Consider the following 27,684-nt stretch of genomic DNA (forward strand, 5'->3'; position numbering starts at 1 on the left):
GTCAGTGCTGGGCAAATTACAATGGAAGTAATGGTCAATTGTAAAATGCAGTTGGGCATTAGTCAATGAGAATCAATTGCAATTAAACAATCGATTGAAAGTAATTGCTGTGGAAAGTAACCGCAATTCAATTCAGTGATTCAATTGCAATTAATTTCTGATTTTATGATTCATTTTCTTCTTCGATTAAGCCACGTTTTAGAAAATCACAAATTGACCGTTTGTATTCGATGATTTCCCTAACACAAAGGAAACTAATGATCTCAGTACTTCATGTGAGTCACCAAGTCACAATGGGTCATTCCATGTCAATTCACTTAGGGCAACATGCGTCAATGTCTCATATTCTCCTCAATATTTTTCCATACATAAATACCGATGAAATTATGGTAAATTAATTTCTTCCGAGTTTTTGGATGAGAAATGGACCGGGAAGAAACTTTTGAAAAAGGTGACTTTTGTGCCAATTTCACATTCCCTTACTTAGCATCGTGGAACTAAAATTATCATAACATCCTTATTTTTCTCAAGTTATTGGGCTTATCCAGGTGTCAAATGAAAGCTAAGTTTCTGCTCTTTGAGAAGATCCTAAGACATTGCACAAAGTTATACTGTCAAACATTAATGGGCATACAAAGCAAATTTAACGGTTTCTTTTTTTTTTTTTTTTTTTTTCTTTCTTTCTTTCTTTAAACAAATTACGCCATTGCTCAAAAATTACAACTATGCAACTTTTGAAAATTGAATGGATTAAAGCAGTTATTTATATGCAGGTTATGTACATATTTTATGGTTTATCCAGAGTAAGCTCTCAAAAACATGAATGTATTCTGACAACATGCACGGAAGTGCATAGTAAATTTACTTAAAGTAGTTAAGTTTATCCAATACAAAGGGTACCCAAAAGTGTACATATTTGAATTACCAGTCAGCAACTTGATTAATTGATATTACAATAAAATTAAAACTTAGTGGAGTGTACACTCGAACAGATATTTTCCCTTGAATTTAAGCATATCTGCTGAAAATAGTAAATCAATTCTTGATAGCACTGCTCGAGTGTGGAATTGGTTCTTTAATAATACAATGACAAATACAATTCTTAACACGGAAAACAAGCAGAAATATTTTCGTAAACACAGTCAGGAATAGACAGGAGGGGGGACAACAAGCACACAGTTCGTGCATGTAGCCTAACAAAGGCAATATCACCTATCCTGAAGTATCTTCAAAAACTCTTACACTTGGGCACGTGCAATGGTATCAAAAGTATTTTGAGAAGGAAAATATATCTCTCAGAGTGTATAATAACTAGTGACAAGTAATCATATAGAAATCAAATATATGGGAAAACCTTGCGAAACAATAATGATTATCATAATATTGTCATCTCGAGCAAGTCACTTCCTGCAAATTATGAAACTTCAATAATGTAAAGCAGTGGTTCTCAAACTCTCCGATAACGCGAACCCCCTGTTCATTCGGGAAGTGATCTGCGTACCCCCTTGCAATGTTATCTAAAATCTCACATGGTATTAAAAATATATACTAATTAGAATTACCGGTGACAAGAAAAAAGATCAAGAAAAATAATGAAAAAAGTAATTTCCTGTGAAGATACGTGATTGTTCCATAGTGAACGAAATTGCAATTGAAAATACAGTAACTTTCAAGACTGAAAAATCCACTTGATAAACAATGTTCTCAAATGTGGGATCACTAATGTGAAGAATGAAATTCTGTTTTTTTCTCTCTCTCATAATTGCATTGAAATCTGGAATAACTTTAGTCACCACCAATGTTAGGTCCAAACAAATTTGAGTCAAGAGTTACTCGCTGCGACGGATTTAGGAACATTTTTTTTTTTTAATTTATTTTTAAATCCCACTTTTATGAGCATAGGGATGACTAACATTTACTTCTTTTTCAAAAACAAAAAAAAAAAATATATGGAATTGGTAGTAGTGGTGGGAGTTTTCCGCCACTTGAATATGAATTCCATAAAATTCCGAGGCGGCGTACAGTTAACGTGCAACTGCTTTAGAAAAAGTGTCTTAACAAAAAGGGAATTTCTCTCACTTTAAGCAGTCCTATACAACGGTTGACCAGCTTCAGAGCAGAATTTTAGTAAAGTAGGAAAATATTTAAATATACAAACGTATGTATAATTTCTAATTGCTTTGTTTTTAGTAACTGAAAAAAAACATTCTTCGTGCATAAAGCTGTGAGCTCCAGTTTATTACAACACGTTTCAATTTATAGACGTCGCGGACCCCCTGGCTAGGTCCCACGGACCCCACTTTGAGAACTACTGATCGAAAGTAATACTCAGCTAAATGTTTCTCCCTCTTGTCCTACCATCATATGTTCTATCAGATACTTTAAGAATCCTTTTTCTCGAATAGAGCGTCCAACTCTGGTGCTTGGGGTCCCGAGTTCGATCCCAGCCCTCGCCAAGTGAACTTTGTCGTGAACAAATATCGTGTGCGTGGGTTTCCTCGAGGTTCTCCCGTTTCCTCCCACTTTCTTCATTACACCTTTTCATCCATTTCTCATCTTCACCGTCTCCTTTAGCCTAACCGGTATAACCGTGGGACGTAAAACTCAAAAGATTTCATTTCATTTTCATTTTTCTAGAACAATATCCTGACTAGTCTCTACTGCTATTTTTTAAAATCTGCATTCAACACTGATTCTTCCTACTTTACTATTCCTAACACTTCCTCACTGATTTGCCATTCGACCCAGCTAATTTTCTCGCTCTCCACATACACATTTTGCAAGCACGTATAATTTTTTTTTTTCTTGGTTTGTCATGTCCAAGTTCCTGCTCCGTACAGTACACATATACATGAAAAATTCGATCAGTCTTCTCTCAGTTCTTTACTTAGTCATTTACAAAATACGATTTTCTTCTTAAAGAAGTATATTGTCATCCCTATTCTTGTTTTTAGTTTGAATTAGTCTGCACTAGCTATTCAAATACTAGAGATGCAAAAAAGCCGGCTTTTTTAAATCGATTTTTTTTCACATAAAAAGCCGGCTTTTTGGGGGGAAAAATTAGAAATTTGGAAATTTCGGCTTTTTTCATTTTCATAATTGTTCTATCTAAATAGCTTTCTTATAGTATATTCTATAGTTAGATAAGAATTCCATGATCTAAATGCCATATTTCGCTCTGAAATTAACAATCAAGATGGATGGAGCACATGTTTTATGAATTAAAGCTAACATGAAGAATGTAGTATTTGAGGACAATTTTAGAGGCTATTTAACTTTATTTTGAGTTATCGACAATTTTCTCTTCTCTAGATCATTTTAGTTTGACATCCGTGTTTCATTTCTAAGAGCTTAGTATCGGTACTCTAGCTTCTAGCGCAGAAGTTAAGCTTACGTTTTTCTATATATCCGTCAAAACGTACTTCCGCATTTCTGTTATACTGTAGCTGTGCAATGATTTAGCAGTAATTTTCCATATACAACCTTGAATACTAATTTATACAAATAATCAGTAGCTGATTTAGAAAAGTACTTTGGGAGAGGTTTCTGATTGTTTCGTTTTCTAAAAAGTCCTAATTTTATTTGGGAGGTGCTTGAAGTTGAGTACAGGCATAACTAACAGACATTTCGTTTGTTTTAAACATTCCGTAACTTTGGCGAACAGGCTTCAGTCGGAAAAACCGCCCCCCTAACCTTCGCAAAACCGTCACAGCTGGTAATTAGTAATAATAACTATTTAAAAACAATAAGAAAGGAAGTCGGCTAACTCTCAGTACATGCACTATTCCTACATTGACAGATGGAATGAAGAAAAGCTTTGCCAGAATGGTCGAATGCTGGGTTCAATTACGGACTTCCCGATAGAAGCGCAAAAGCTAACCACTCAGTCATGTTTGTTGTGCAGTTGTATTTTGCTTAACTTAAATATATTCCGTACTCATTTTTTTTTTGGGGGGGGGGGAAGAGTTCCGTAATGGTATGTTGAATCCTCTTGTTAAAAATTCAGAAAACTTGAGAATTGGGTAAACCGTGATGGTGGTTATATAAAACTTAACTAGAATTTCAAGAATAAACAGAACCAAAAGCTCTAGATGTGTATCGTATCAAAGCCTTTAAGTGTATCATATAAATCTAACTATTTCTCTTATGTTTTATTTTATTTTGTTTCAAAAAGAGGGTATGGAATATTTTAAAGTAAAAGTACTACATACAACTTTGCTAGCTATTTGTTTTTTTTAAAAAAAGAAGTGTTTACTTTTAGGGCTGGCTGGTTTACACCAGCTGTTTTTTTTTATTCTTTAATAACTGGTTTAAACCAAAAAATAAAAAGAACGAAAAGTGCGAATCGTATGAACTTCATGGCGACTTTTCCACATATCAAACCATCTGCATTAGTTTTATTTCCTTTTCACCTCTTAATCAAGGTGTCCCATGTTCAATTCTCGGTCGAACCACAACCCTTCTTTCATGTGTAAACCAAGTAGCGGTTCGGATATCACTTTAAGCGAAAGTCGTCTTGATAACCTCGGTATTACGTAGGGATGTTAAGCCTAAACATATGAAACGAAACCAAATTGTATATTTCTGCATGCCTGAATGACCGCTGTTTTATGAAGAAGCCAAGGTTGCTTAAATATATGATAGAAATTGGCAAAATTTATCGATTGCCTACGTAGCTTCCAACATTAGCTTGGATTGGACTTTCAATTATACCTACATACTAAATTTGTAATTTAATACCTGTTTTAGCGTACTGATGATACGTTGACCTTTAAATTTTACATGGAAAGCAATAACAGGATTTTCCCGTTATTGTTTTATATTTAAAGTAATGACGGGATTTTCCCGATGGCTAGGCCAGGAGTTCCTCAATTTAAGAAATTTACTGACCGGACTTCTTTAAGCTTATGGCACCTCTTCCAGCGTAACCCCGTTATTGCATAATAACACCAAGGTGAAACGAACTTATTTCTGTGAATATGTAATATAAATACGTAAAGCAAAATATCTAAATCAAAAAAACTGGTTTAAACTCCCCACAAAAAACGGGTTTTTGGCATTTTTAAAAACAACCATGGTTCTTGCCAACCCTGCTTACTTTTGTATATAGGAGGTTTAAAAATTATATACATTGGTTAATCCTTTGGAATTCGTAATGTAAATATGTTGAAGTAAAATTGTATGAAATATCTTTTCGAAATTCATGGTTTCTTTTCGAGGTTTTATATTATTATCGGCATCAACCACTAATTAAATGACTTTTTGTGTTATAGAGAAGCAAAACAAAATGTGCTTTATCAATTTAAAGCAGAATTTTGAAAAAAGCCCAAAATTTCCCAAGTAAAAAAGCGAAGCAGAAAAAACAGTTTTTTTTCGAGCCCTTGCATCTCTACTTTTAACTATAATCCTTGTTACAGCTCCCCCTTACAATCATTGTTTTTGTTATTTCAGTATTTACATTAATTCAATATTCTTAATCTTTTCCAAGCGTTCTAATTTTATGCTCATTTTCGATCCAGATTTCACAATAAGACCCAGATGTTTGCACATATTTATTCCTACTAAAATAAGACTACCAGGAAAAAGTCCTTCTCTTCAGAAGCAACATACATCTCTCCGCCGTTCCGAGATAGAATTTCGCTGATAACACGCAACCAGACGACCCATCAACGTCCACGTATAACCATTACAGTAAACAGATGAGTGTGCTACCCTGTTAGTCAAGATGGGTCCAACAAAAGATTAGATAAGTTGGAGGAAGCGGAATAATCCTGATTAAACAACACGCACATGCTGCTTGTCCACCACTAACTCCATTTAGCACTAGTTTGTATCAAAGTAGGGACCTAATACTAGCAATGCAAGGGCTCGGAAAAAAAAAAAAACTGCTTTTCTGAGAAAAAAAATTGCTTCACTTTTTGGTTTGGTTAATTTTGGGCCTTTTTGAAAATCCTGCTTTAAATTGATAAAGCAGACTGTTTCGCTTTTTTTTTTTTTTTTTTTTAAACACAAAAGCCAATTATTGATTGATGCCGATAATATAAAACCTCGAATATAAACCATGAATTTCGAAAAGATATTTCAAACGATTTTACTTCTTAACATACTAGCTGAAATGTCCGTATTTCCCACGGGGGAAATATGTTTATAGAAGATAGGTGACTCGCTATAAATTGATTTGTGACTGATTCGTACTTTTATGCAGAAAGTGCTCGGTTATGCAAGAATGGAAAGTTTGGTGAACGGAAATTCATTTACAAAGAAAAGCAACAATAATTCTATTAAATTCGAATGAAGAGAATTGTAGTGAAAGGAAAGTCTAGTTTGTATTTAATGTTATTTTCATATTTATTTCATACTTAACTAAGATTTTTTATTACAATACTTGCGTATAAACTACATTTTTTTTCTTATTTGGTGAATCGATATATAAATTCTTTGGATTTCCCACTCTAGAGCAAGCTACATGTAACTGACAGTGAGAAAAGCATGATTCTTTTAAGTTAATACCACAATATGTAAAAGTTTATCCTTTTGCCATATTTATAGTGATGCTGAATGCTAATCTTACTGGAAATTGCAGTCTTTTGAATTGAAACGGCAGTTCAGTAGACATGAGAGGAATCCTTGGAATAAATACTGTTTTTTTCCTTTATCCTTTCCTGACATTATTTTTGCTTAAAACAATGTAAAGGCATTCCTGGCACTTGCACTGAATTCAAAAATTCAATGGGAAAGTTGACACCTTCATTTTCATTAACCACAGAATCAATTGATTTATATATTCGATCCTCGGCAGGGATCTTGTTTTGAATTTTTAAATTAATATCGCCGACATCATTTCTTAGTGCTAGAATGGCTCTTAAATTACCAATTTGAATTTGTATAATTTTGAACAACGTTAGGGTAAACTTTATCTATTGTTATCTAACCTTTATCTTTACTAAACTCAAACAAGCAGACGCGCACACGAAAGAATTTTAGTCTTAAATGTCGGTGGTGATTTCCCCGTTGGAATAGTTAACGATTTAAAAACCCAAACCCATCCTTACGAAGAGAAGAAAGCAGGATTGCACCGTTACCTGTTCAAAAAGGAAATTTTGTTTAATCATCCTGTGCATGACACTTCTTTTCATACTATGCTGTACATATTGTACATTTGAGTCTCATTGTATTATGACGATTGTATTATTCGGTAACATCCGTAACCGAAATAACAGAACAGAAACGGGTTTTACTTATTTTCACTTTAAATTATTTTATTTCGGAATTTGATTTAAATAAACGATTTTTATTAAAAAATCAAGTGATTTAAGGTTGGTGTCAAGGGACAAGTTTTGCCGATAGATGTCACTACAGTCTTCGTATCTCTGTCATGTATTTTTTACCTTTCAGAAAAATTCACAATTTCTCTTATAAATTTCAACTTACAGACTTCAAACTTTGAGAGAAGGAACTTCATAACCTATCGAAGGCAACAATCCGTGCCGATTTTTTTATTTGTAATTTTCTTCGTTGTTGAATAGCTTGATTGTTGACATGGATATCCTAACCGTTAACAATGAAACTGTTTCAACAATGAAGAAAATTCTAAATAAAAAATCGGCACGGATTGTTCCCTTTAATAGGTTATGAAGTTCCTTCTCTAAAAATTTGAAGTCTCTAGGTTACAATCTATAAAAGAAATTGTAAATTTTCGTGAAAGGTAAAAAATACATGGGAGAGATACGAAGACCGTAGTGACATCTATTGCCAAAACTTGTCCCTTTACACCAACCTTAAAGCAATCCACCCTGAGTAGTAGTAATAGTACAAATAGTAATAGTAGGAGTTGGTAGTAACAGCGGTAGCAGTAGTAATAGAACTAGTAGTGGTAGTTGGTAGTAGCAGTAAGTAGTGCTAGTCAGGGTGGAAAAAAAATCATGATTTTTTTAAAAAAAAACATTTGTTGATTTTTTTGATTTAAATCGATTTTTTTGATTTAAATCAAATCTTTCTCCTCGTAAATTACAAGTCGCGAACTGAAGAAAAAGCATTAGGAATTAGTATTAAATGCTAATTATGCCATTTAAGTGAAAGTATTAGGATTGAATTTTGAATTAATCCCCAATTGTTAACCTCTGTTAATCCCAATCATTGTTTCTTAACCCTTTTAAATTATGGCTTTTTTAAAAGGAAAATTATAGACTTTCAGTCAAGCAGCTACATCATCATCCCTATTTATCCTAGGATCATGGTTCATACCTAATTCTCTTCAGAATAGAACAGCTTCTGAAACGGTAACATTCAGATTTCCCTATCATGCCCCTGAAGCGGGAAATTTTGAAAGTGTTTTTTTCTGACTTTTTTTAAAAATTTTGATCCCCTCTGGAGTCCCTTGTGTTAACGCACATATCTCAAAATGAACTGGGAAATACTAAGGGGTGTACTAAATGTGTGTATAAAATTTCAAGCTATCTTGAATAGTAAGGGCGGGGAAAATATTTAACAATGAGCTAAGAACATCCCCACTATGTCCCAGATAACACGCATGTAATATAGAAATTTTCTCAGACATCTCTATTTATCCTAGGGTCGTGATTTGTATATTATTCTCTTCAGAATAAAGAAGATTTTCAATCGTATCATTCAAATGTCTCCATGGTGTATCTGAGGCGGAAAAATCAAGAAAAAAGAGATTTTCTGTTAAAAAAAAAATATCCTTTTTTACTTTTTACCCCTCTGAACCAACCCCCTGTTTTAAGGTAGAGATCTGAAACACTGAAAAATACTAACGGGTGCATTGAATAAATGTGCAAAATTTCAATTTTCTAGGTGCAAATGTAAGCACGCGAAAAATATCTCCCAAATCCCCAGATTCCCTTATAAAACAGGATCTCAGGCAACAGTATCCTGAAACATCCCTATTTATCCTAGGATCATTGTTTGTACGTCATTCTCTTCAGAATAGAACAGCGTTTCAAACGGTACCGTTCATATGTCTCCATCTGAATCGCGGAAAAAGCTTTTATTATTTTATTTATTATTATTATTATTATTTACATTTTCCCTCTGGACCTCCCTGTTTTCACGCAGAGATCTGAAAACATCTGAAAAATACTAAGGGGTGCACAGAACAAGTGTGCAAACTTTCAGTCTTTTGAATGCAAAATGTAAGCCTGCCGAAGAATAATAATAATAGGCATAAAAAATATCTTTTTAAATTTATGATGTCATCACACACTATGTCTCGACGCAGAAAGGCATGAAAGCATATGTAACATATACTACAGTGCCTTCAGTCTTGAAAAAACGGAAAAAAAAACGAAGTAAAAAGGTTCATTGGTACTTTTTTAATCGAATAATGAAGATTCGATTTTTAATAGGATAAAAATTGGTAATATAATTTAAAAGGTTAAGCATTAAGGAAAAAGTATAGCAACATTTATGAAATGTCACTTTTTTTCATAAAAAGTTACTGATATTTGGTAGGGGCATATTTTTTAAAAAAAAATGGAACTAGCTTGAGGTACGAAATACATAAATTTCACCTAAAATTATAAATCTTTAAAAAAAATCGGAGAGGGGATAGGACCCCTCTATATACGCCCTATTATCTGGGAACAAACAAGCAGACGCGCACGCCAAAGAATTTTCGTCTCAAATGTCGATGGTGATTTCCCCGTTGGAATAGTTAACGATTTAAAAACCCAAACCCATTGTTACGAAGGAAAGAAAGCAGTATTGCTCCGTTGCCCGTTCAAAACGGGATTTCCTCTAATCATCCTGTGCATGACACGTTTTCATACTATGCTGTACATACTGTACATTTGAGTCTCATTGTATTATAATTATTAACTTCCATAACCGAAATAATACAACAGAAACGGGATTTTTACTTATTTTCACTTTAAATTATTTTATTTCGGAATTTGATTTAAATCAGCGATTTTTATTTAAAAAATCAAGTGATTTAAATCTTGATTTAAATCGTGATTTAAATCAGACTGATTTAAATCAATCCACCCAGGTGCTAGTAGTAGTAGCTCGGATTCGGTTAGGTTAACCCGATATGGACGACGAAAACAAATTTGTAACGTTTCAACGCATTGTTGTATTGCAAGCCCGAGCATTTTTTTTATTCGAAACGACGAACGTTTCATATCCGTTACGTTTCGAGGATTATATTTGACAAGTAGCGAAGCCTGGCGTCTTCAGTGTGGATCACAGCTTGATACCGAAAACAATTTTTTTCTTCAACAGGAAAATAATTCCGTCCATAAAGGGTTAAGGTAGGTTCTGTTGTCTGGCTCCCATCATCTAGACGCAACTCCACAATTTTCCTTTCAAAACATTAAATAGATTGAGAAGAACCTGAGCATAATGCTAAGGATACCTGTAAACTTTAGTAACAATGACCTCGTATTCTTAATGTGTACTTTCCTAGTGGTGCACATTCTAAAACATTTTCGAACCTATAGGAAAATAATGTATCATACTGGCACATTCCACAATTTCGAACAATCTGGAATATTCTAGACCATCCTGGATCATTCTAGAAGGTTCCAGAGCATCCTAAAAATTCTCGAACCTTTGAGAAACTTCTGAAACAGCCTAACATTTTCCAAGATTGTTGATATTTCTGGAACATCCTGGAATATTCAATGAATGATTTGTGTAGAAAGAAAAGAAACATTGAAATTGAAAATAAAGAAATGGACGCATTGTCATAGTAACACCGTTGCTAGGGCGTTTTCTCCCTCTAGGACTCTTGCTGGTCCGAACCGAAACCTTCATGGATAGGAAATACAGGGCTACAATACCATGTAACTCCCATGGGGCTCCGGGTCTTGGCTTCGGAGCCTTTGTGGCACGCACGGACAAACCACACTTAATTTTATTATATATATTGATATTGATTTACATTATGAATTCCAAAGGATTAACCAATGTATATTATAAGAATTTTTAACCTTCAATATACAAAAGTAAGCATGGTTGGTAAGAACCATGGTTGTTTTTGAAAAATCCAAAAACCCGTTTCTTCGGCGGGTTTAAACCAGGCTTTTTAGTTTAAATAATTCGCTTTATGTATTTATATTACATATTGAAAGAAATAAGTTTGTTTCGCCTTGGTGTTATTATGCTATAACGGGGTTATGCTGGAGGAGATCACATAAGCGTATCATTAAATTTCTTAAATTGGGAAACTTCCGCGTTAGCCATCGGGAAAATCCTATTATTGCTCTGCATGTAAAACTTAAAGGTCAACGTATCATAATCAGTACGCTAAAACTGAGGTATTAAATTACAAATTTATTATGTAGATACCATTGAAAGTCCAATCCAAGCTAACATTGGAAGCTACGTAGGCAGTCGATAAATTTTGCCCATTTCTATCAATATATTTAAGCAACCTTGTATTTTTTCATATATATATATATATATATATATATATATATATATATATAGGATGTTTCAGATAAAACGTCCAGTGCTTATAAATCCGAAACGGCTGAGAATAAAAAAACGAAACAAAAACTGAGATAGGAAAATGTCATAGGGCACATCACATGGTGGTGTTGTGGTGACCCCCAGGGCCCTCCTTCAAGGGGGCCAACTTCAAATTTTTAAATAGGAACACGTATTGAATCATACCTCATTCAACAGTACTTGAAAAACGAAACAACTTTTGTAGGAAACAATTTTCGATTTGGGCCACCGTTTTTAAATGGCCGCAAAAAGTGGGTCCTATATCAGATAAAACGTCCAGTGCTTATAAATCCGAAATGGCTGAGAATAAAAAGATGAAACAAAAACTGAGATAGGAAAATGTCATAGGGCACATCACATGGTGTTGTTGTGGAGACCCCCAGAGCACTCTTTCAAGGGGGCCCAGGTGCTAACTTCAAACTGATACGGGACTTTTTGCGGCCATTTTGAAGACGGTGGCCCAAATCGAAAATTGTTTCCTACAAAAGTTATTTCGTATTTCAAGGACTATTGAATGAGGTATGATTCAATACATGTTCTCATTTGAAAATTTGAAGTTGGCCCCCTTGAAGGAGGGCCCTGGGGGTCACCACAACTACACAATGTGATGCGCTCTATGACATTTTCCTATCTCAGTTTTGTTTCATCTTTTTATTCTCAGCCGTTTCGGATTTATAAGCACTGGACGTTTCATCTGAAACACCCTGTGTATGTATGTATGTATGTATGTATGTATGTATGTATGTATGTATATATATATATATATATATATATATAACAACAGGCATTCAGAAATATACAATTTGGTTTCGTTTCATATGTTTAGACTTAGCATCTTTACGTAATACCAAGGTTATCAAGAAGACTTTCGCGACAAGAAGTGACATCCGAACCGCTACTTGATTTACGCATAAAAGAAGGGTTGTGGTTCGACCGAGAATTCAACATGGGATACCTTGATTAAAAGGTGAAAAGGAGAAAACTAATGCAGATGGTTTGATATGTGGAAACGTCCCATGAAGTAAACACGATTCGCATTTCTCGTTTTTATTTACTTTTGGTTTAAACTAGTTATATATATATAAAAAAAAACAGCTGGTGTAAACCAGCCAACCCTAAAAGTAAATACATAAAAACTACACAAATAACTAGCAAAATTGTATGTAGTATTCTTACTTCAAAATATTCAATACCCTCTTTTTGAAACAAAGTAAAATTAAACGTAAGAGAAATACTTAGATTTATATGATACTACTTAAAGCAGGCATGTCAAACATGCGGCCCGCCGGCCTATTTCACTGCTTGAGGTTTTTCGCATATCGAAGTTTCCCAGTAATCCATATTTAGTTTTACTTTCTGGAAGAGAAAGATCGTTGTGCACTTTTTAAGAAGAAAATGTTTTTTAAAAACTTTTTCTTAGAATCAATGGGTGATATCAATAAAACGGAGAAGTTACTCATTACGCCCAATTTTGAAGTAGTTACTCGCATTGGTATCAATAAAAAGAGAACTGAGCACTAGTCGTCTCGGCTGACCTCGGAGAAGCCCCGCCCTTTTGAAGTAACCACACCTCTATTCTCGAGACGAGTAACTACTCCGCGTTTGATATCAATAAAAATCAAAGACTCCTCTGTGATGCTAGTAACTTCTTCAAATTTGTGGAGCAAGCTAAATAGGTGACTCCGTGCGAAATATGGCAGAGTATATGATTGTTTTACTACGTAGAAAAACTTATAAACTGCATAGAAATGTTGCAAATGGAGATTACAAAAAGCATTATAAGTTTATGAAAGAAAATGTAGTGATTAGCACAACATTTTTAAAGGAGAATCAACCGAAATTCGGGGTGGTGGACTACGTAATGATGAAAAGATACGGGTTTTCTTCAAGGGCGCCGATCCTGTGGGGGCCCGGGCCCCCCAAAGCTCATGTGGACCCCTTATTGTATTTATGAATATACAATATTTGGCATAATTAGAGTGCAATTTGTCTTAAAATCCTGATATATATACCTTCTGCATCTGAATGCCCTCCCCCCCCAAATTTACAGAGAAATCGGTGCCCTTGGTTTTCTTGCGTTACGTGAGTGATCCGGGATTCCAGGTCGGAATGTCAGGGGATTCTGGTGTGGCTCAAAGTACTGTCTATGACTACCTGAAAATGGATTGTTTCCGGAAGTGTGCGTAATATACAAACAGCAAAGGCAGAGTGGCAAGAACAATATACATTTCCGGGTGCTATCGGAGCACTTGACTATACACAAGTGGCATTAAAGAAACCTAGTATTTTGGAGAGTAATACGTTAATAGGAAGAGCTATTTCGTGGCTAAGCGGTTAGCGTACATGCCTTTGGCATAGGAGACCCGCGTTCGATTCCCGACAGGAGCTCATGTGGTTCGGATTCCACGTTAATCAGTGGGTTCTGTCTCATATAGGCACGCTACTGAAAAGGACGTTAAACTAATAATCAACTCAACTCAACGTTGATAGAAAGGGTGTATACATGAGAATGTATTTTGTTTATGTCAAGGCGAAACGGGACACGTATGGTGTGGAAAACGCATCAGATGGACGTGATTTATGACGTGGGTGGCTGGACTTTTTTAAAAAGAAAACAAAGGAGCCAAGTGTCTGATTTCGTTCTTAAAGCCAAACAATCTACAAAGACCTTGGACAACACGTGATATGCGCTTGTAGTGTTAATCTTGACATTGCTGGATTCCAATCAACATCCATCAGCTCAAATAGGTTCATTCCCATTGTTTCAGTATTACTTTCTTCTTTCCCGTTTTTTTTATTTTTTTTTCTTTTTTATTTTTGTTTTATTCTCGCTCGAATATTAAAGATTCTCTTTTGAATTTGTCTCAGTCGTAGATGTATTTGATATTTCGTTGCATTTCACTGTAATTACCTTCAAAGTTTCGGCTTTCCTTCGTTTACTTTCTGGTAGCTGTGACTTTGAAAGTACCACTGGAAACTCTTTTACAATATCCACAAATGCACTTTGATTGAAGCTATCGTTGCTACTTGCCCGTTTCATGGCTTTTAAGATACTACGCCATAGGTTAAAAACAACGAAATGACTGCGCGATGAATGGGAGAAATGAGTAATCGCTTCTTTTATTGATACGACTCAGTGCTACGTGCAGAGGAAACGCGAGTAAACGTTCATAAATCTGGAGCAGACTAGACCTGAGTAGTGGCTTGTTTTATTGATACGAAATTGAGGGAGGAGATTACTCCAGGTGTAGTTACTCCGATTCTCGAGCAGGACTTCTCAGGAGTAGTTACTTATTTTTATTGATATCACCCAATGAGAAAACCGATTGTTGTTGCTGGACTTCTGTGATGTATTTCTCCACTCAGTGTCCCCCTTACAGAAGGAAAATAATTTAAGGGAAAGGAGTGGACTGGTCGTCACAGCCTCGTCCAATTTCCACCCTTGAAGTGTGGGTTGTGAAATGTCACATGTGCAATGCATCCGAGTTTCTACTTTGTCTCAGCATAGCCTTAGCCGAGCTCAGTGTCTTTTCACACAGTGCGAAGTGTATATGAATTGTAGCGAGCAAGTCTACCTCGCTGAACTGGCCATTAGCTTACCTAAGCAAACAGTTATCTTTTGCTTTATAGTAAATTTCTACTAAGGAAAATGTTATCAAAACCTTCAAGCACAAAAAAAAAAAAAAAAGGTGAGCGCCGTGTTTTTCAAGAAAAGTGGGAAATCGCCTATTTCTGTTGCGAAATTAAAGGTAAAATTACTTGTTTGATTTGTGGACAAACTGTAAGCGTGCCAAAAGAATACAATAAAAGGCGTCATTACCAAACACACCGTGCAAAATATGACCAGTATAAAGAGACGTCAAGGGAAGATAAATTGCGCGATTTTAAGGCTGCTCTCGGTAAGCAATAATGTGTGTTCACGAATGTGAAACGGGACAAGAAGCCGTTGTCAAAGCAAGCTACGTCATTGCAGAACTTATAGCAAAGAATTCTAAGTGTTTTAATGAAAGTGAATTTGTAAAAGAGTGTCTTGTAAAAACCTCTGAAATTCTATGTCCTGATAAACTTTCAAAAACATTTCCCTGTCGCAAAATACTGTTGCAGAGAGCGTTGATGATATTGCTACTAATTTAAGTGAGCAGTTGTTGGCAAAAGTTGAAAGTTTCACGCCATATTCCCTTGCAGTCGATGAAAGTACTGATATTTGTGGTGTGGCACAATTAGCTGTGCTCATTCGGGCATGTGATATAACTGAGGAGTTACTGGACATAGTTTCTCTTAAAAATACAACAACTGGCGAGGACATCTTTCATGAAGTAATTAGTCTCTTGGAAAAATACAATCTTCCGTAATCAAAACTTGTGTGTGTAGCAACAGACGGGGCTCCTTCCATGACAGGAAAACAGAACGGATATTTTGCTATGTTACTGGCCAAACAGAAAGAATCTCCAAGTAGTAAGTTGCATCATGTCCACTTAATTATTCGTCAAGAAGTTTCGTGTTCAAAAGTTATAACAATGGGTCACGTTTTTAAATTTGTGAAAAAAGTTGTAAACTTGATTCGTTCTCGGGGGTTGAATCAACGTCAGTTTTCATCTTTATTTCGTGACATCGGAAGTGAATTTGAGAGTCTACCATACTATGCAGAGGTTCGTTGGCTTTCATGTTACAGTGTTTTAAAGCGGTTTTGGCTTCTTCGGGAAGAAATTAAAATGTTCTTGGAAATTAAAGGCGAATCATCTGAAACTTTGTGATGATACTTGAGTACAGGATTTGGCCTTTATGGTGGACATAACAGGGCATTTAAATGATTTAAATTTGAAGTTACAAGGGAAAAATCAGGTTGTAGTTTCCTTGTATGCCAATATTAAGGCCTTTAAATTAAAACTCAGGCTTTGGGAAGGACAGATGAGCATGGCATCTTAATTCATTTTCCTAGCTGCCAGGGTTTCAAGAAGTCTCGGTGATTATCCGTTATGGTTCCCACATAAAGGCATTAATCAATGACTTTGAGAATAGGTTTGAAGACTTCAAATCGTGTGAGAGTAATTTCTCTTTGTTTAGTGCTCCATTCTCCTTCGACGTTCAGAAGGCAGATAGTAGCATCTATATGGAACTGATTGAAATTCAGTGCAATTCTGTGTTGGAAGACAAATATAATGAAATAAGAATCCCTAAGTTCTTTTCTTACTTGCCAAATCAATACCCTGCAATGCGTCAGTTTGTTGTAGCCATGTTTGGTTCCACCTATCTCTGAACAATTATTTTCCCTTATGAACACAAACAAAACTAATCATAAATCAAGACTTACAGCAGAGCATTTGTCTTCCATCCTGAAAATAGCACCTTCACAGAATCATGTAGCTGACATTGAAACTCTTGTTTCCCGGAAAAGATGCCAATTCAAGGAAAAATCAGTACTGTAAGTATAATTCTGTAATTGTCCACTTGGCCATTTAGCAATATGTTCTTGTTTCATGACTAATTTTTTCATTTCTATTTGAATATTTTTTTTTTAAAAATGATCTGATTAATAAAAAAAATCCATGACACGTACGATTTAACTGTTGGAAGACAGCATAATTACTACATTTGTCAAAATGTATATCAGTTCAACAAAAAAAAAAAAAAAAAACTAATGTTTTACTACTTACAATTTTTTTTATCGATATTAAATTTCGTAACATCGAAATATAATGTACCACTTTCCTCTGAGGTGCGGCCCGTTGATTTGGCTCAGGCTGAATTGGCCCCATGCATAACTTGAGTTTGACATACCTGACTTAAAGGCTGCACATCTAGAGCTTTTGGTTCTGTATATTCTTGAAATTCTACAGTTACGTTTTGCATAACCACCATCACGGTTTACCCAGTCCTCAAGCTTTCTAAATTTTTAACGAGAGGGATTAAACATATGAAGGGAGTGAAGGAAGAACATGGCAACCCACAATTTTACTAAGATATTAGAGATTTTCTGGTGCACAATTCATTTTCAAAGTCGGAAAGCTGATTTTTCACACAAAACTATACATGGAGGATTAAACGGACGAGATTTAACGAAGCGGTATGCGTCGCTGTCTATCTAGTAATGCATAACTCAGAAATTGAAAATTTGTTGGTTACCATGTTCTTCCCTCACACCCTTCATATCCTTACGGAACTCTTTCCGCTCCCCTTCCCAAAAAACTACGGAATATATTTAAGTTAAGCCAAACAACAGACATGACCGAGTGGTTAGCTTTTACGCTTCTATCGGGAAGTCCGGGATTCAACCCAGCATTCGACCATTCTGACAAAAGTTTTTCTTCATACCATCTGTGAATGCAGAAATAGTGCGTGTACTGTGAGTCTTGGCCGACTTCCTTTCTTATTGCTTTTAAATCGTTATTACTAATTGTCAGCAGTGACGGTTTTGCGAAGGTTAGGGGGGGGGGGGGATCTTTCGGACTGGAGCCTGTCCCCCAAAATTACGGTATGTCAAAAAAAAAAATATCTATTACTTATGCCTTTACTCAGACTTTTAGCTCCCCTCAAATAAAAATTAGGAATGTCTAGAAAAACATAGTAAGAAAAACTCCTCCCAAAGTACTTTTCTAAATCCGCCACTGATCCTCGGTGTAAAATGATCATCAAGGTTGTATCTTGATTATTCCTATAAACGAAACGAAATATCAGTTATGCCTGTACTCAAACTTCAAGCTCCTCCCAAATAAAAATTAGGAATTTTTAGAAAACCGAAATAAGCAGAGAAACCCCTCCCCAAGTACTTCTCTGAATCCATTACTGATTATTTGTATAAATTGGTATTCAAAGTTGTATCCGGAAAATTATTGCTAAATCATCGCACAGCTACAGTATAACAAATGTGGAAGTACGGTTTAACGGATATATTGAAAAACGTACGCTTTGACGGATATACAGAAAAACGTAAGTTTAACTTTCGCGCTAGAAGCTAGTTTTAAGCTCTTAGAAATGAAATACGGATGACAACCTGAAATAATCTAGAAAAGAAAAAATGTCGGTAACTCAAAAGTTAAAATAAATAGGTCTAAAATTGCCCTCAAATATTAAATTCGTTATGTTGGGTTTATTTAGTAAAACATATGCTCCATCCATCTTGATGGTGAATTCCAGAGCGAAATATAGCATTTAAGTCATGGAAATCTTACCTAACTATACAATATACTATAAGAAAGGTGTTTAGATAGAAAAATTACGAAAATGAAAAAAGCCAAAATTTCCAAAATTCGTTTTCTTTTTTTCAAAAAAAGCCGGCTTCTTGTAAAAAAAAAAAAAAAAAAAAAAAAAAAAAAAAGCCGCCTATTTTGCATCTCTACCTCACACTACAGATAAGAGCTATATCACTAAGCTACGGCGACCGCTACCTTTTTAATTAATGCTAACTATTCACATCGTTTCTATATAGCATGGGATTTCCTATTACTAACAAGGAAAGTACTTGGGCTCGAACGGGTGAAAACGCACAAAAAGAAAAGCATGTGTAATGTTAGCAGTCCGGAAGCAAAAAGTGACATCAGTTTTTCTGCAAGATGCTGTAAACGTTTGCAAGATCAGGGCAAAGTAGAGCACGTGCTATAATTACAGGACGTTAGATCCCATAGCTCGCGCTTCAAACTTTGCTAGGGCACCCTGCTTATCTTTAACTGTAGTATACTATTTCCTTTGAACGCAACCGTGTTTTGCTGTTTCTTTGCTAGATATTGTAACACGCATTTAATACTGCTCTTTGTCTATAGTTTCGGGTATCGTTGCAGGTTTTTATATATATATATATAGTTGAATCCGCGTACATGATAATCCTCGAACATGTTCTCTAGTGCGGTATCAGTAAACTGTGTGATCACACTGTCGACGGTTCGTACTCACTTTGGCTACCTTCATGGTCTCTTGCAGGACTTACAGTGTCACTATACGTTCTCACTTCTTTCTCTTCATTTTCTTTACAATCTTCCCCACTACGCTCTAACGTTCGAAGACTTTCGGTTTCTAACTCATTTCCATATTTTTACATCATTATTTCTTCTAGAAAACATGCAAACTTCTCATTTTTCAGACCAATTCCTTCCTAATTACGTATCTTGCGTCGCACATTCACTCCAACCAAACACATTACATTCATTAGATTGATGACTACTTTCCGCGCCATTTGACATCTCACCACATATTCAACCTTTCCTCATGCGGAGAACTAGCGTTTGCAGCTTTACTGTTGGGTGTAGTGTAGTGGTAGACATGAGGTGTGCTCTCTCTGCCACTATGTAGCCATCTATGGAAGACGCCAGAATCACCGTGCTTAAGAAAGAACTCAACTTCGCACCTACACCAAAGTACATCCTTACTGGGATCATAACCGGAATTAACACTGATCGCCGGAGTATTTTTTCTAAATTCACCAAAGTATTTTTTCTAAATTTTACCGTCAGCGCCAAGTTGATGTGTATCAGAAATGATACACGAAGTGTACGCGGAATACCTATTTAAAGAAAAGTATTCAACTGCGCCAGAATTACTGCTGCAATATTATTTTCCAGCGCCCTAACTACAGGTCAGATGTATTAAATATACCAACATGTGTAGCAGATCGCATACACGTGGCAACGAAAAGAACGTTTGTTGTGTATCAGAAATGATACACGAATCGTAGGCAGAACACGCCGTGTGTATCACCTGTAATACACATTGCGATCAATGTGTTAAACGAGCCATCAGTCACCGGATGAGTGATGAGATGCAAGTAAATGCCAAACAGGGCCTTTCTACGGTAATTTTACCGAAATCCAACATAATCAGAGCAGAACGTGTTGCTCTTAAGTCGCTTCGTGGTAACCCACACATAACAATACTGCCAGCTGACAAGAGTTTGCCACCGACCTACTTACATGACCCAGCCTACAACGACTAACCGAAGACCCGAAATCAAGCTGAGAGGAAATCCAAATTGTTGCTGAGAAGTCTGAACTTCCCGAAGATCTACGCAAGAGCCTGTTCGCATACGCAAGCCAATCACTTCGACCCTATGGTTCACCAAAAGTGAACGAGAATGGTGTACCTCTGAGGCATATTGTAAACGCCATAGGGAGCCCAAAACACCGCCTCGCAAAATACCTTACGTCAACTTTAGATTCCCTGGTTGGAAACTGATCACATTAAAAACTCTTCTGATTTAAGGTTATGACAGCGAATTCAAACAACCTGCTCAGTGTCAAAGTAGTTTCTCTTTACAAGCGTTTCGGTGAAGAATACGATGCAGCTGATATGAAATAATCAGGGTGGAAAAAATCATGATTTAAAAAAAAAAAATCATTTTTGTTGATTCTTTTGATTTAAATCAAATCTTTCTCCTCGTATAATACAAGTCGCGAACTGCAGAAATAACATTAGGAATTAGTATTAAATGTTAATTATGTCATTTAAGTGAAAGTATTGGGTTTTAATTTTGAATTAACCCCCAATCGTTAACCTATTTCAATCCCAAACAATGTTTCTTAAGCATTAAGGAAAAAAAACTTACAGCAGCGTTTATCAACATGACTTTTTTTCACGAAAGTTACTAATATTTGGCAGGGGCATATTTTTAAAAAATCGGAACTAACTAGCGGCACGAAATACATATAAAGTACATATTTTTCGCCTAAAATTAACTATCTACCTCTATGTCCTATAGCACCCGGAGGTTCAATGCCGCGTTCACAAAAAGCTCTCCACCGACTTCTATCCTTAGCCAACTGGATCCAGTTTCTACTTTGTATTCATATTTCTGCGAAATCCATCTTAATATTGTTCTCCCATCTGTGCCTAGGTCTTCCTAATGGTCGTTTTCCGATTGGTCTTTCAGTTAAGACTTTGGAAATGTTCCTAATTTATTCCATTCTAGCTACATGACCTGCCCACCTGAGTCTCCTAGAATTGATGATCCGAACAATGTGTAGTAAGCCGCATAAATTATGTAGTTCCTCGTTATGAAGTTTCCGCCACTCCCCATTCCCGTTCCTCTTGGGTCCGAAAATTCGTTTCAGGATCTTGTTCTCAAATACTTTCAGTCTATGCTCCTCCCTCATAGTAAGCAACCATGTTTCGCAACTATACAGAACAGGCTGATTATGATTTTATATATTTTAAGCTTCAAATTCTTCAACAGAATTCGCAACGAGAAGAGATTTTGAACTTAATAATAACACGAATTCCCAGCTTTTAGCCGACATTTAATTTCTTCGTGAATATGGTTTTCGTCTGTTAATATTGATCCTAAGTTAGATATTTGAAAGTATCCACTTTATCAAAAGTATTATTTGACATTTTAACGCATCCAAAATTTGCCGTATTTCGATCCTGAGGAACTTCTATGTATTTAGTACTTAAATTTCACCTAAAGCTTAAAAATATAATTTTTTTTGGAGAGGGGATCGGACCCCTCTAAATAGGCCCCTATTATCTGGAAACAAACATATAGACGCGGGCACAAAAGAATTTCCGTCTTAAATGTCGATGGTGATTTCCCCGTTGGAATAGTTAATGATTTAAAAAAAAAATCCTATGTTACGAAAAGAAGAAAGCAGGATTTACCCGTTGAAAACGGGATTTTCCCTAATCACCCTCCGTATGATACTCATTTTCATATTGTGCTTACACACATTTGAATGTCAGTGTATTATGATTATCATCTTCCATAACCGAAATAACAGAACAGAAACGGGAATTTACTTATTTTCGCTTTAAATCAATTTATTTCGAAATTTGATTTAAATCAACGATTTTTATTAAATCAAGTGATTTAAATCTTGATTAAGATCGTGATTTAAATCAGACTGATTTAAATCAATCCACCCTCGAAATAACTTCAGCCGGGAACTGACCCGTTTTGTTATACACTGACCTGCACGTGCTTTTTGTATGATGGAGGTTACTATGGACAAACAGATGGTGTAGCCATGAGGTCTCCTCTTACCAGCCATTGCTAACGTCTACATGGAGCGTTTTGAACATGAACTGAGGTCCAATTTCAAAATTCCAGTATACTCAGCACAACTATCAGAAAAATTCCAGTACCTAATACGATCTTTTAAAAAGTTCTTCAGGAGCAATCACACTCTCGATTTCAGGTTCGTAATTGTTTTACCATCAAATGAATATTTTATTTTTAATAAATTTAGTTAGGATTTTTTTTTAATAAAAATGATTAGGTATATGTTGCTGCTCATGAAAGCACTGAAATCTGTAAACAAGTAATGTGCCACATCCATACAAAGCATTAAAACTGGCCCTGTTTCCCATCATTGGGCATACTTTTGCTGACTAGTTTTCTGCCTGTATACAGTACTTGAAGTATTGCATACAATATAATGCATCCATTATTATACGTGAGGCATTTGAAAAAAGAAACTGAAAATAGTGTTAGTAGAAAAGGAAAGAGAGAAGTTCCGGATCATTAGGGAAAATCACAATCTAATATTTCAGCAACTGTACTGTATTACATAAATATTGTTGTTCTATAAAACCACTTTTTTCATGATCTCAATTTCACTACTTTCCTTTGACGGACAACCTCAATTCATGACTTTTATGACCCGTAGATACCCTGCTCGGAGGCTTGATACAGCGAGCCAAGGGCACCCCCTTTCCGCACTTTAGGCATTGTGTTTATAAACACACACATACACCTACTAAATTTATATTTTAGGTCTATGTGAATAATACGAATACAAACTATGTTCCACTGATGAATGAAAATAACAACGAATACACCACAATATTAACACCAATGCACAGAGATGATAGCGATAAAAAAAAAAAAAAAAAATCAAAACAACTTTCACACTAGTAGGTACAAATGCGACAACACTATTCTGTTACCATGGAAACAACCTAGTGTTTCCAAATGTATTTTTGTGGGTCTAAACACATCTTCCCCTTCACATATTGGTGAAAAAATATTTTCTACCAAAAGACAAACATAGTTGGATCATGTTCGTTACTTTCCAACTACTCAATTTCTAAGTCAGTCCTTATGAAAAGCTCATTATAAGGGTATCTGTAATACATACACTATGTACACTCATGTTCAAAATTATTGTCGCATGTCTATAAATATGTCGTTCCAGGAATATAATCTGATAACGAGTTCCCCTGGTATTTCTTATAATGTTAGCATGTGTATGATCAACAAACACACGTATGTGGCAAATATGTCAAAAGAGAAGTAAATATTAACAATAAAACGAAAAAATTTTTACTCCATTTAGCAACATTTTATATTATTCATTATAATTTTCCTATGAAATTTACCAAAAATATACATTTCTCGATTATACACATAGTATTAGTATTAAAAGCACCCTGCAAAATCATTATCAAATAATATTATTGCAAGAAAACAGTTATAGATATGCGACAATAATTTTGGACATGAGTGAACATTTTTTCCGATGTCAACAAATTTCCTACAAAGACCACTAGAAATTCTACTAATTTCAGCCTGACATTCCGAATCATGGTTCATTGGCCTTGAACTTTAGAAGAGCCGTACACACTCGCTACCCTCTTCATTCCTAAACTGATCCCGGAACCGGATCAGATGAATCGATTACAATTACTAACACAGTGAAAGTAATGTACGATGTTAAGAATTATACTATAAGCACAAGGGCTACAATGTTACTAAATATCAATTCAGGTGAAGCGGTGACTATCAATTTTCAGATCTAAATGGGGGGCTACCGCCCCCAAACCCCCCGCTCAAGTATCATAAAAACATCCAAAATAATAATAAATAATCACACCACGGTAATAGTTAAGAACAGCTACTTCTCATCTCCCGTGCACGAGGATACATCTTATTGTTGCACTACCTAAACACCCTAAGTACAAGGGCAAGAACTCAGTCTATTACCTGCTTTTTAACATCCTAGATAGTCAATGAATAATTCCTGAAAGTATGGCGTTTCTCGTCCTCCCCTAAATGGGAAGTACGGCTCCTTAACTATAACCCACACCACTACTATAAAGCTAAGATAAGAAGGGAAAAATTTAAAAAAAAAAAAAAAAAAAAACACTCGTCTCTAATCATAAATCAGTGCATGACAAAAAAACAAAAAAAAAATACATCTCAACAAGACAATAGGACAAGCAGCAGCAAACCAAATACTTTGCCTAACACTCAAATGCAAAACAAATCAAGAATTAAAAAAAGAAACACTCACCATTTCGCCATAGGAGAACACTCATGAATAATTAACTCATAATTCCTTTTACCCACTTTTACCAAACGTCGGAAATATCTTCAGCCTTAGACCACAACCATGATAGGTTTTCTGTAACTCAATTAAACCACACTCTGCTGCAAAGCGATATGAGTTAATATCCGAATCTAATACAAACTTATTTAAAAACAAGTTCAAATTCTTTCTATTAAATTCATGAAACGGTTTCTCAATCAGATTTCCTAACTCGATCGTCGCCATGAAACGAAAATTCAATTACGCGCTCCCCGCATGCCATCAGCAATAGCACACACATACAAGCACACAGAACATGTGACATCACACTAATAAACTACCATATGACTGTAGAGAGACACCTAGTGGGAAAAATATGAACTAAGACGTCACACCAAAGGCAAGAACAGTTCCAACAAGTGACTCACGCAGAAACAATTCCAGGAAGTGACTGAACCTATAAGAACCGATTAAAGTCACAGTTTGAGTCAAAGTAAAGACTTACCGAAAATATTAATAACACACATGTTCAACGTACATCATTCGAAAATACAGCATCTTAAGTCAGGAATACATAACCAATCAGCGACTTCAACACAACAAACCCCCACAGCACAGGAGAGATCAGTGCCGTCAACCGCTATAAGTCCAAAACATTCTCAACAGGAGGAACAAAAACACCGATTCCGTACCTGTTACAAATAACACTGATTCTATACCTCCAATGCCACAACCTGCGACAAAATCACTTGTTGGATATAAAGTGCACTATAGCTAAAAAAAATCAATCCTCTGTGAATTACCATATTTTCCTGTAAATTTTCCGGAAAGCTGCACTCACATTCCCTAGCTGCACTCCTAAGATCAAAGTAAAAGTATTAAAAGTAAGACTGTTCGAACTACCACCCTGCAAGGCAAATTAAGAAGCACCATCCTGCAAGGCAAATAATGAAAAACTTAATCCTTTCACTAATTTGCAACTTACTGTCCTCGGCAAAAAATCGGCACCGAGTGGCATGACAATATCTCAGTGTTTGCATTGAATAAAATCAACAGGTAGTTTATTTGCGCATAAATAAAATAAATACCATACAAATTACAGTTTAAAAACAACCATCTTGTGTTAGGTAACGACTAAAAAGCAAGAATACCACCTGAATCAGGGCAGGGTGATGCTGGTGGGCCTGCAAGGTACAGGCGCGGGAACTACTGCTTACATTCGCGTAAGTAAAGATGAAAACACGTGGCATTTTGCAGTGACAAGGTTACCATAGCACTTGGAATGGTTTCACACTAGTAGCGATATAGTTGTACACTGTGCAGAAATACTCCGCCTCGGGGAGAAAAAAAAAAAAAAAGTATCTAACACAGTAATCTTCCATATGCATTTAATGATTTCACACTAGCAATCCTATAATCGTAAACATAAGACGACGTATGAGGTAGGATGCCATTTATTATTTCCCACAAACCCATCACCGGTCCCGCAGTTGGTACTGTAACTTATAGTAAACCTTTGCAAACGATCCCGCTAATGCGCACATCCACCATCGCTGACGCGAGTGCTCCCTACTGACGAATCCCCTCGCTTCCGTTCGGGCCCCCCAGCTACGTTCCTGTTCTGGCTCATAAGTAGCCATTGTGCTTTTTAGAGACAACCTAGAACAAGGTTCACGGTTTATGCACTGTAGTTTTATGACATTACGTCCATACTTTACCAATACTTATCACAGTTAAAAAAGTAACGAACCGTAATCACTAGTAAGTTAGCCAGTGTCACTACCAAATCATTTGTGGGAGAAACCAAACAACACTCTACTCGTTATTTAATTTCATCTGCTCTGAAATCCATTCCTTATAAACATGTCCTATACTGAGTATCGGATTTGATCTGTATATTTTGCAAAATGCGGTATGTCTAAACTTGAGCAGCACCGTTGCATTTACTACCACACACACACTATCATTAAAATGAATTTACTTACTGCGAAGTTTGGTCCATCCTTTCGCCAAATTCCTTTAAAACCATCGAGGAAAACCTGCCGGCACAACCTATTATTTGTAGATCGTAATAAAAAACATGAATGAGCATTAGGTATCAGAAAACACTCGTGAAATCGTATGTATTTTCCCTCCAATTAGTGCCCAACGTTAAAAACAAACATGATACTGTACATCATTCAACATATGTTCCCCTGCAGTATTACAGCACAAGAGTTCTCGTGCCGAGTACAGCTTACACAAACGATATGCTTCATCATGGCGGTAGGATGAAACCAACACTAACGCAGCACTACTACCGGCTACTTTAAATAATTGGAACTTACCGATTCTAGCCATGGCCATATGCATAAAATGTGCATGCTCATGATCCTGAGCATTACTTTCGTCTTGCTGTAGTCCCTCAAGGAGTTTTGATAAAACATCCTGAGGGACTTTACACCCTCATCCTTTCAAGTCAGCAAAACGTGTCAGACGGAAAGAAGCGTCTAACTCATGTGCTACAGGATCAAAAGGCCTTCTTATGGCCAAAGCTGTGGTATTTCCTCCTATCTCCAACTGGGCTGCTGCTAAAGCATCTTGAGTTACGGTTGCTGCCTGCATTTTGTCAACACAATGATGTCCACCACTATCTTCTCAATACCTCGTTGTTGTCCTGCCACTACGTAGCATACCCCTTCAACCTCTCGCTTGGCTACAAAATGGCGTGCTCCCTCAGAAAAGATTACCCGGATGAGACGCTGCTGAATTTTCTCTTCGGATTGGTGAATTCTTCCCGCTTCAAACTTTGGGGAGCGGTTAGTATCTTCACCATTGAAAATCAACTCCGACGATACATCAGAGGAGGAAATGGGAAACTTACCAGCCGTTTACGAATTTTCATTGCAGTTGTACGTGCCGTGCTGTATGATAATCAGGTTTTACTATGATAACTTAATATCCAAGAAACTTTCAGAAAACATCTTTTAACAATAATTAA

At 36.0% G+C, this 27,684-nt stretch overlaps 1 protein-coding gene across 1 annotated transcript in view; it reads right to left on the reverse strand.

The window, feature by feature from the left end:
* Sps1 (inactive selenide, water dikinase) overlaps positions 1 to 27,423 on the reverse strand; it is a 98,328-nt gene extending 70,905 nt beyond the window's left edge. Inside the window, exon 1 of the mRNA XM_081762181.1 lies at positions 27,032 to 27,423. Within this exon, the coding sequence (XP_081618307.1) occupies positions 27,032 to 27,308 (277 nt within the window). The 5' untranslated portion in view covers positions 27,309 to 27,423. The remainder of the gene's footprint in view (positions 1 to 27,031) is intronic.
* Positions 27,424 to 27,684: the final 261 nt, after the last annotated feature.

This window comes from Thermobia domestica, chromosome 6 (genome assembly GCF_964235325.1).
Source record: "Thermobia domestica chromosome 6, izTheDome1.hap1.1, whole genome shotgun sequence".
Classification (NCBI taxonomy): Eukaryota; Metazoa; Arthropoda; class Insecta; order Zygentoma; family Lepismatidae; genus Thermobia; species Thermobia domestica.